The 11,279-nt window shown below is 48.3% G+C and overlaps 1 protein-coding gene across 1 annotated transcript; it reads left to right on the top strand.

Annotated features, from left to right (window-relative positions):
- Window positions 1-2,102: 2,102 nt before the first annotated feature.
- On the top strand, window positions 2,103-5,716 carry LOC109774179 (F-box protein At1g67340). The gene is made up of 3 exons (XM_020332892.4): window positions 2,103-4,185; window positions 4,301-4,463; window positions 4,579-5,716. Exons 1-3 carry the CDS (start codon window positions 3,944-3,946, stop codon window positions 5,326-5,328), a joined length of 1,155 nt encoding a protein of 384 aa, XP_020188481.1. The 5' UTR covers window positions 2,103-3,943; the 3' UTR covers window positions 5,329-5,716.
- Window positions 5,717-11,279: the final 5,563 nt, after the last annotated feature.

The following is an 11,279-nucleotide window of genomic DNA, read 5'->3' as shown; positions in this document are numbered from 1 at the left end:
GATGAAGAAAGGTGATAAATATATTTCAACACTCCTTCTCACATCAAGGCCAAGCCTTAGATATCAGAGCTCTAATTTCATCAAAATTATAGTGTAGATATTTGAGAACTTGAATGTGTGTCATTTAAACTCGGACCATACATTTTTTGGTCACCGTATCATTTCCATGTAAATAAGTGTGTTTTACACTATTTAGCTAATTATATTTTTACAATCTTATCTTAGATCATTTCAGTTACTACTAAACAACATAGAAAACAAAGATTTATCACCTCTACCTTGAACCACATACCACCCAAGAAAAAATGACGCAAGTGTGCATGGTAGTGATCCCTATGCCTTCTCAGTGTTTGGTGGTCACGTTGATATGATACCCCGCGAAAAAGGACATTTTGCTCAAATAGAAAAGGGGGGAACTTCGCAAGGCAGCCCGAGCTGAGCAACGGTCGTGCCTTATAAGCTCTTGTACTTGCAGTGCAATGAATAAATCCTCATGTTATGCTCCAATCTTGACTGTGTTATGATGATCGACATAATGCGATCAATGAGGCGATAGATCGAAGTATCCATGTTGTTAGGTGGCATGAAGTAAGTTGTTATATTTGAGGAATCGAGAGTTTGCTCCCAAAAAATGAACACTCGTGATTGAAGCAAAATTGAACATGTTAGATAGGTATGATATGACAATAGCTTCCTCTAATTGTAAGTTTGCGTCTGTCAACCAAAACTCTAGTTTTCTCTAAAATTTAAGAATATTTGATAACTCGGACATATGTTACCTCACTCGGGACCATGCACTTTGTGGATCCTTACATAGTTTCCATGTGAGCTATTTTGGTAGATTATATACCCTATGAAGAAGCTCTAGTTTCCTCAAAAATTATGATGTGAATGTTTGAGAACTTGAATGTGTGTCATTTACACTTGAACCATACATTTTTTGGAGCATCACATCGTTTTCGTGTAACTAAATGTGTTTACACTATTTAATTATATTGCTTGCAGTCTTATCTGATATCATTTCACCTAAATTTCTTGAGCAAGCGTTGTCATGCCCACCTTTGAACCACATAAGGGAAATGACTCAAGGATGTATCGCTGCGATCCCTATGACATCTCAGTGTTGTTGGTAACGATGATATGATGAATGACAACTACAAAAGCGTGTTTGGATAAAAAAAGAGAACTTCACAACTATATTAGACCTTGAAAGCTCTGACACTTGCGATGCAATGTACAATTCCTCATGTTATGCTCCAATCCTAATAATCCTATTATGATGTGATCAACATTATAAGAGCAAGGAGGCGACGGATCAAAGCATCCATGTTTGCCTATTGGCATGAAATAAGTTGTATCTTCTCGGAGAGTGTTTGCTCTAAAAAACAAACACTCTATGATCACTAGTTAGCTAAGGAAGCTACCCCAATAGCTTCTGCATATTGTAGCACCGGGCTTGTCTGACAGAGGTCTGGTTTCCTCGAAAGATTTAAGTGGGAATATTTGATAACTCGAAAATGCGTTAACTCACTCGGGACCATGTATGTACTTCCTGGACCATTGTATAGTTCCTCATGTAAGGAAGCTCCTCTTACGCAATCGCGCCAATTGCTTTGTAGGACTCATCTCAGATCATTTCACTCACCAGGAAGCAAATCGGATAACAACGGTTCGGCATAGCAACCAGTACGATCTATAGTTCAGAAACTCAAAAATGTGTTAATCTCACCCGGGACCATGTATGTACTTCGAGGACCATTGTATAGTTCTCATGTAACTTGCTCTTACACGATCACGCCAATTGCTTTGTATGACTCATCTCAGATCATTTCATTCACCAGGAAGCGAATCGGAGGACAACAGGTCGGCACAGCAAGCAGTACGATCTATAGTTGAAGAACTTGACACAGCATCATTCACCAGCAAACGTTGAATCATATGCATGCAAGAATCTCCCTTGGAGGCCATGTGAAGCAGCTTGGCTTCTTCCCCGCAAACTCCATCCACCCCTTTCCCAAAACTCGCTGGCGACACATGCATCACATTTCAGGAAAAAAGAGAGAAAGATGAAAAGAGAGAGCAATGGAGCCCTCCTCGGGCCCGTGCGACTGCATCGGAATCAATCGTCTTTTCCGGGAATTCAGACGGCCGTGGTGCTCTCCTGCCTGTGCTCGGGGCAGATGAACTGCGCGGTGTAAAGAGGAGTACGTACTCCTGCTCTTCCCAGGCGCGAATAAAGAAAGGGAGAGGGGGGCCGAGCAGAGCGCAGCAGAGCAGAGGAGAGGACGGACATGGCGACGGAGGCGCCAATAAAGAAAGGGCTGGCTGGCGTCGGGGTCAAAGAGCGGCACGCAGCTGCGGGGGGAACCCGAGGCGCGACACATGGAGGAGATCGCCGCGCGCACAGTCACCACGCCCGCATGGTGCCGCGCGCCGAATCGTCAGCTCCCCGAGGCCGAGGACCGGCCATCAGCGCACCCACCCGCAACGCATCCGCCTCCGCCGGCCGAGGGCGACGCGACGCGGACGGGCGGACGGCCGGCCGGCCAAGCCATGCGCTCCTGGACGACGAGGTCACGGAGGTAGGGGCCTGCCAGTCAATGCTCCGTCCTCTGCCGCCCACCTGCCCGCCTCACCGTCACCGCCCCGAAGATGCCGAGCGCGGGATGGCGCCCCGGATTCTTTGTCCTGTCCACGATGCGTGCGCCCCGTCGCCCAACCGACGAGCTCTCCCCTTCCATATTTTTCTTGCTTGCTTCCTTATTTTCCTTGAGGCTATCATCATCACGTGCCGCCCGGCGTGACAAACTAGCCCAGCGGTTCCCAGCCGGGCACGAAAAACAGCTATCACCTCTTCCCATATGAACTGGTTTTCGTGGATGGATCGATCGATCGACCTTTCCGGCGACTGTTTCCATCGGCCATAACCTTGTCGTACTCGTACTAGAACAAGAAGGAAGGGTTGCGTCCACAAGGAAAGCAAAGCAGAGGAGAGAGATCCGTTCGAAGTTGGAACCGATGATGCTGCATCAGCAAAGGAGACAAAGAGTAGCGTCCAAACCGCCCCCGTCGCATCAAGCCGAGCACACACGAGACTGCTCGTTGATCGTTAGCATACTCTACTGCCACTAGCACAGAAGTTAACAGTCTAAGCCTGGGCCGAAAGCGTTTATGTCGTGAGCACAGAAACGCCGCCGCATGCACAGCCCAGCACAGCCCCGAGTGCCTTCACGTTTCCGTTCAACTTCGACCCGATCGCTCGCAATAAACGCACGCCCCGTCCAACACTCCACCCATTCCCCGTACTCTACCCTCCTCCCTGAAGTAGAACGCGTACGGTACTGGTATTATGGACTCCCGGTAACGCCACCGTTTGACCACGGAAGCAAGTAAAAATTTACCAACTGAAAAGCACACGCAATGAAGGAGCGCTACGTATGGCGATGGAAACTGCCTGGCGTCGTGAATGGATGAACGAACGAGCAATAATGCCCTTATTTCTCGCAGCAAAGATGGCTTTTTTTGAAAGCCCGGCATTCATTTTCCTCCAAAGATAAAGCCCAGCCCGGCCAGCATTGATGCCTCTACGCCTGCAGCCTGCTGCTCACACGCCATCAAGACTATACTCTACCACTGGCGGGCATGCACTGGCAGTAGATAGAAAGTTAAAAGCGGGACGGATAAAACCAGGACCCGGCTGACAACCGGGCCCCGCACGCCTCACGCAGGGTCACGCACGACGGCACGGTACGGACCCGGGAGCGCCGCGCTGCCGTGTATAAAACGAGGCGCCTCCCGCTATCCCTTTTCCGAAACATCTATCTCCTCTCCTCTCCTCTCCACTCCACCACCGCTTCTCCTTCTCCCCGTCCCGCGGCCGCCCCCCCTCCTCCCTCCCTCCGGAGACCGGCCCGCCACCACGGCTCGTGCGGCCAGAGATAAGATGAGGACGAGGAGCGGCTCTCTCTATACCTGCGGAGGTGTCGAGCCAGCGGCTCCCGTGGCCGGGCAGAAGAGGAAGAGGTCGCCCGCCGCCGCCGGCGAAGTGTGCGGTGGGCGCCGGAAGCGACAGGCTTCCGGGCCGGACTATTTGGATGGCATCCCTGACGACCTCGTGCTCTCCATCTTCTCCAAACTCGCCGCATCTGCGAACTCCCCCTCCGACCTGCTGTCCGTCCACCTAACGTACGCCCGCGCCCCGCCCCGCCCTTCGTGTTTGGTTCAACCGCTTCTTGCCAAGCAACTCCTGCTGCTTCGTGTGTTTGGTTGCCTGAACGTGTTTGTACCTTTGACGTTTCAGATGCAAGAGGCTCAACGGCCTGGGCCAGCAGGACATGGTGTTCGCCAAGGCCTCGCCGGCGTCGCTCGCCGTCAAGGCGGCGGCGTGGTCGGAGCCCGTTCAGCGGTTTCTCAAGCGCTGCGCCGACGCCGGTAATCTTGAGGCGTGCTACATTCTAGGCATGGTAAGAGTCGACGAACACATCAAACTTGTTGACTTGATCGTTCGGTTTGACATCCATGCATGCATGGCCGGAGTTTCAGGGAGTAAGTGCTGACGAGCTTCGTGCGTTTTTGCAGATCCGGTTCTACTGCCTTGGCAGCCGGAGCGGTGGCGCGGCTCTGCTCGCGAAGGCGGCTGTCGGCGGGCACCCGGCGGCGCTCTACTCGCTGGCCGTCATCCAGTTCAACGGCAGCGGGGGCGCCAAGACGGACCGCGACCTGCGCGCCGGGGCGGCGCTCTGCGCGCGCTCCGCTGCGCTGGGCCATGTCGACGCGCTCCGCGAGCTCGGGCACTGCCTCCAGGACGGCTACGGCGTGCGCCGCGACCCCGCCGAGGGACGCCGCCTCCTCGTCGCCGCGAACGCCCGCGAGCTCTCCCTCGCGCTCGCCGCCGCGGCGGCCAGCGCGACCTACCCCTTCGCCTCCCTCCCCATCAGCGCCGTCGCAGGCGGCGCCGGCGGCGTCAGCAGCAGCCCACTCCTCTCCGACTTCGGGTGGAGCCTGCCGGAGGCGGAGCCCCACACGGCGAACCAGTTCATGTCAGACTGGTGGGCGTCGCGCGGCGTGCAGGCGTGCGCCAAGAAGACCGACGCGGCGGCCACCGGCGGAGACGGCGAGGGCGAGCTACGGCTGTGCTCCCACATGCGGTGCGGGCGCAAGGAGACGCGGCGGCACGAGTTCCGGCGCTGCTCCGTGTGCGGCGCGGCCAACTACTGCTCCCGCGCGTGCCAGGCCCTGGACTGGAAGCGCGCCCACAAGGCCCAGTGCGTGCCCATGGACCGCTGGCTCGTCGGCGCCGCCGCCAACGCCGCCGCGCCCCAGCAGTGACCGCCCCAAGGGGCAACCGCCGGCGCAACGTCCGGCAACAAGTAGCAGCACTGGAGGGTCCACGGCGAGGCCCGTGGACCAGGCGTAGCGGAGTGAACGACGGTGATGAATGAGGAAGCGTTTTTCTGGCGTTTTGCTTTCTTTTTGCGGCCGTTTGTGTGTCGTCTTGTCAGATGTACGTACTCTACTCTACTAGGGAAGAGGAGCAGGCGAGAGATTCTACCGCGGCCAGCAGAACTCTAGCCTTGTTTTCTCTCTTTTAAATTAATTATTATAAATTAGCCCCTCTTAAATTAATCAGATTACTCCCCTGGTAAGATGGTAAAAAAGCCCTGGATCCCGCTTCGAACTCATTTTCTAGAGCTCGAGCGTGGAAGTTGTTTCTGTCGCTTTGTGTTTTGGTGTTTTGGATGGATGCTGTGGGGTGTGGAGTAGAAGAGCAGTGCTCCGGCACTCTACGTAGTACAGCACGGGCTCCTACGCTACGTGCCTCTCGTTCGTAGCTTATCGGATGAGTAGGGGGAATCGGTGGCCGCGCCGTGCAGCGCTGCGTCGTGTAGGCTTTGGTTTAGCTCTCGAGGCACGGGACAAGTTGGAGGCTTCCCTCTGGCCTCTGGTGTTGGACTTGGGGAGGTTGAATCCGTGTAGGCTACCATAGCCAAAGTGACACCACCCAGCCGGCTTTTGTTCTTGTTTCCTTTATTACTTTTCTGTTACCTAGGCAGGGCAGGGCAGGACATGGATGGAAACAACACACAAGATGATGATGCCATCGCTACGACTAGCCCACTCCGTTTTTTATTTTATATGGCTCGAGCACGCAACGGCGTACATCTGTACGTGCACACGAGTAAATTCGCAGAGAGTAGAGTACAGTTCGATTTCTCTGGTATTCTATTCGGAACGTATGAATCATTGAACGAACGAGTGCCGAACCTGTTGACCCAGCGCGGCCAGCGCAACGGGACACCGTTAGGCTTTGGCATCTTGCACAGGTGTGTGTGTGTGTGTTCACCGGGCAGAGAGGCGTACGACAAGCCACCCAGCATGGTACACGACTACACGGACGCTCCCGGCTGCGTGCGCTCGAATGTGCGTGGCGCGGGTGTTTCCACGACGTAGACGTCTGCGGTCGCCGGCGAGACACCACCCAGACCTCCAACGTGGACCCGCGAGTATCAGGGAAAATACCGAGCGGCTCGCATCATTGTGTCTAGCTGATGCCAACAGCGAAAGCACGGGCTGAACTGACGGCCGGTGTCCAAACTAGACCGGAGTAGCATCTACTCCTTTGCTCAATTACTCCTGCCTTTTTCTATGGGATTGATTGATGGTGCTACAGTTAGTGTCATCTGATATTTTCCTTTCGTTTTGTATAGGAGTGTATGATTTCTTTCTTTAGAGTGGGTAACGTGTGGAGCAGCAAGATACGTATTTCAGAGACAACTGTTCAAAATTTAAGAAGGCCGATATAATAGGCAAGAAATAACAGGTGCGGCAGTAAATAACCAGCCAGGCCCGGTCAGAAAATTTGGTGGTGCCCATCGGTGCAGGCGGCGACCCAATCAAGTGCATGCAAATATAGACGCTCGGTCATCCTCTTCGTTGTACTCCTCCTACGTTTACAACGGAGACGAAGTGTCTGTCCCACGTTGGATACCAGACCAGAGACGATGGTGCCATGACACCGGCTTCGTGGGCGCACAGCGACTAGGCACGTACTCCACTACGTTACCTACGCCTCAGAAAATTCTGCCCTCGTGATGCCTGCACGTTTGACCCTGCAAATAATGCCAGAATTTTTGTACATTTTTCTAATACGAGGAGAAAAGCTGGGGTTTTGCAGCTGCACAAAATAAAATCCGAAAAATTCCAACGATCGTGCGCATGAGTTGGGATATATCGGCGCAACATGGGGCCAGGAATCGGATATTTATCTACATATATCTTTTTCAGCGAGGAATGGAGTGCTCATTGACCCTTATTGTTTTGCCCCTTGCATGCGTGCCGCGACTTTAATCAGCGAAAAATAGTGATTAACAAAACGTCCTCAGCATCATGGGTCCTGTCACTCGATCGGACCTTCGAGTTCATCTTCGCTGGTTCGACTGATTTTTAAAGGGTTTGATCGAGGAGGGCAAGCTAGGGAAGCAAGCAACATTAGTTGGTGGTTTGTTTACTCCATACTAATTCATTTGCACGAATGATTCCCTGAGGTAGGAGTAATTTACTTTGCGTGGCAGATCATGCGTGCATGGTGCAAGCAAGCAAGCAAGCGAAGCTCACTGTGCTGCTCCGTGGTTAGTCGTCGCCGGTGATGTCGTTTTTTCTTGTTTATTTTTTACTGTCGTGATTCGGCATGGGGTCAAGAGCCCCGAAGGGACCAATTAATTATCGCTTAATACGATGCTTCGACATAATTGTTTGCCTTGATGGTCAATGACTGTCTAGGGACAGCATCTCTTGAGGGGTGTGCGCCGGCTGCCATCTTGTCTTGCAGTAATTAGCGACCATGATAGGCTGCTCGCGTTTAGCCTTTTTTGGTTTAGCAGTGTCTTTTAGGGCTATTCGCAGTCGAGGATAACTATCATGTACTCCCTCCGTTCGGAATTACTCGTCCAAGAAATAAATGTATCTAGATGTATTTTAGTTGTAGATACATTCATTTTTATGACAAGTAATTCCGAACGGAGAAAGTATATAATATTAGTGATGATACTATCTTCAGAGTTTATAAGATTATAGATTAGTCTCTAGACGGCCTCATCTTTTATACACATATCATAGAATTTATTATGATATTGTATCTGATACTCAAAACTCTCTATCTTCTTTTAATTTTATGGCACCTCATTAAAATTGTCTAATTGACATGCATGAATATGTCTCTGTTTCATAATATAAAGTGTATTGATTTCCGTGCAAGTCAACCATTTAAATGTTTCACCAAGATTATAGAATAAAATAAAAAACATCTGCAATACCTAATAGATAAAAATATGAAACTACTTTTCATGGTGAATTGGATGACATAAATTTCATATTGTGGATATTGACATATTTTTCAAAAAACTCGGTCAAACATGCACTCCTTTGATTTTTGAAGAAACAAATACACCTTAAATAAAGGAACAGAGGTAGTACTAGCTATAATACTCCCAATGCGAGTAGGATCAGTAAATTACTTTGCACATTCCAGTCGCAGGTGCTTTCTCGGACCTACTACATCTTGCCTCTAAATACTAAACTCCATTTGGAACGCCGATCTGAAGTATGAATAGCAGAACCGCGGAATTGAGATGTTGTACATACTCTACCCATCAGAAACCAAAATCGCATAAAACATTATTATTATTTTTCAACTAAAGAAGTTCAAAGCGCATTAAAATGTACGTAGAGTAACCTCTTTGGTGAAACTGAGGTTACCTCCATTAGGCATGGTATTGAATGTACTCGGTTAAGTGAAGATGACAAAAAGATGCTAACTTGTTCGTTTTCCTCTAGAAGAGGAAAAAGAAGTTGTATCTGAAATGAGGCGTAATAAGTTCATAGCCCTGATGTAAAAAAACACAATTACATAAAGTTCCCTTCTAAACTTCAAATTTTTGATATTATAACTGCTTCAATAGGAATTGTAAATGAGTCTTAAGATAATCATTTGTTTGTTTCAAATAGTGACAGAGGAGTTATGGCTGTTGAGAATGAAGAATGGCTCTTAGGAGGAGGAGGGTAGTTTATAGACAAGAATGAGCAGGATGCTTTGGTGGAAGAATATATGTTGCTAGATACTTTGGAGAATGAGGGTCATGATGAAAGGTTGGGGCAGGGAGACAATACTGATGTTTTGAACCATATGAGATGCATCATACTTGTGCCCAAGGAGTCCAAGAGTATTGATAGTTGTGGATGGACTTGTGGCCAAGTACAACATTGAAGGATGTCTGGGTGATGATTCATTTATTAATTCTCCAAATACTTCTTTGCATTATATTGCTTGTTTATTTGGATTAAACTGGGGCATGTTATAAATATGGTTGATCACATCTAAGATTGCTGAAGGATCTCGAGCAAGCCAAGAGATATTTGCATTCACAAAATAACATGGGTGGGGTTGGAGATATAATACCTCCACCACATCCTATGCATATTAGAAATGAGACTTTAGATGAGTTGTTGTCCTATTTGAATCAAAACCCATCAATAAAATGAAGCTGGTAGGTAGGAATTCAAATTTTCCTAAATGAAAGGTATCAGTTGGAATGTTAGTGGTGTAGGGAAGGATAAAAAGAGGCATATTAGAGAATTGATCAAAGATAATCATATGAATTTCTTGGGCTTACAAGAAACCATGAAGAAGGATTTTGATAAAAAAAAGTTTGGTAGATAAGAATGGGTGTGGGTGTTGGGGGGGGGGGGTAGTTTCACGTGAAAATGGGGTGCCTTTGAAGGGAGATATCAAGGTATTATGGTTGGCATTAGAGTTTTTATTTTTGACTTGGTGGAGCATGAGAATGCAAATCATTTTGTGATGGTTCTTGTGCATGAAAAGTGCACATATGTGAGATGGAATCTTGTAGTGGTCTATGGTGCTGCCCAAGTGCAGAGGAAAGAATCTTTTGAGCCGAGCTATCTAATATATGTCAACATACTCCCTCCGGACGGGTTTATTGGGTCGTCCAACCAGAACGACAGGACCAAACCCACGTGCTTTAGTTATTAGTGAGCATTTTGGAAGGCACACAAATTAACGCCCTTGATTTAACCCCTGAAACTATCATGCTAGCTGATGCCTCTCAGGCCCACGAATCATGAGCGCACGGACACCTCACAACCAATAGGAAGGGTGAGTGAACGGGGCGTTAGCCTGCAGTTTCCATATCGTGCATAGCTTTTTTGTGTGCATGCTCACAATGCCCTAATTAATAGCTTCGAGAGACAAAGTGAACTCTGAAAGTTTTGGGCCCCAAAATTTTCGCGCGGGTTTTGGGTTTTCAAATGAGATGGAAAGCCACAACCCTCTTTAAACCCCAAAAGTTCTGGCCTTTCCACAAGAAAGTGATAAGAGAGGATTTTGAGGGCATCTCTCCTGACATGGACTCAAATGTCCGCATCCATAATATCGAGCTTGTATCCAAGATTTGTGATTGAGTATAGGTGCTTGTACGCTTGGTTTGATATTAAGATTTGGCACACCAATGTAGGCGAGTACCATTTTGTAGATGTATGGGTACATCAAACCACTCTTTGACTTGATGGCGAAGAGCGTTATTGAATTTTGATGCTCCATGCAAGAGGTGTAATGTCAACTCCAACAGGGATTGCCAAACAGACAATAACAAATGTGTGCAGACAGGTCCGAACATCTCCTCGAATAGTGAGCGGGACGTGAGTCATCCAACCGTAGTCACCAAAGACAGTGGGCTATGACACTTGCCGCCCCTTCAGATGCCCCCCCTCACATACACACGTGCGCGTGGGGTGAAAATTGTCCTCCTCACATCAAGTCTCCTCGTGACCTTAGATATTAGAGCTCTAATTTCATTTAAATTATAGTTTAGACATTTGAGAAGTTGAATCCGTGTCATTTACACTCGGACAATACACTTGTTGGATCGTCGTACCATTTTTCTGTAATTAAGTGTGTGTTACACTATTTAGATAATTATATTGCTTGCAATATTATCTTAGATCATTTCACTTACAACTGAATAGCATGGAACGCAAAAATTTATCACCTCTACCTTGAACCCACCCAAGAAAAAATCGAATGCATGTCATTCACACTTGAAACATACAACTTTTTGGATCATCAAATCATTTTCCTATAATTAATTTTGTTTACATTGTGTAGCTAATTATTATTGCTTGTAATCAAGTTCAAATCATTCTAGTTAGTACTTAATAACATGGACAACAAGAGTTCTTAATCTTCTGTTTTACTCACAATTAAT

The sequence above is a fragment of the Aegilops tauschii genome, chromosome 3, assembly GCF_002575655.3.
Source record: "Aegilops tauschii subsp. strangulata cultivar AL8/78 chromosome 3, Aet v6.0, whole genome shotgun sequence".
Taxonomy (NCBI): domain Eukaryota; kingdom Viridiplantae; phylum Streptophyta; class Magnoliopsida; order Poales; family Poaceae; genus Aegilops; species Aegilops tauschii.
The sequence above is the reverse complement of the archived record's forward strand: the minus strand, read 5'-3'. Positions and strand labels throughout refer to the sequence as shown.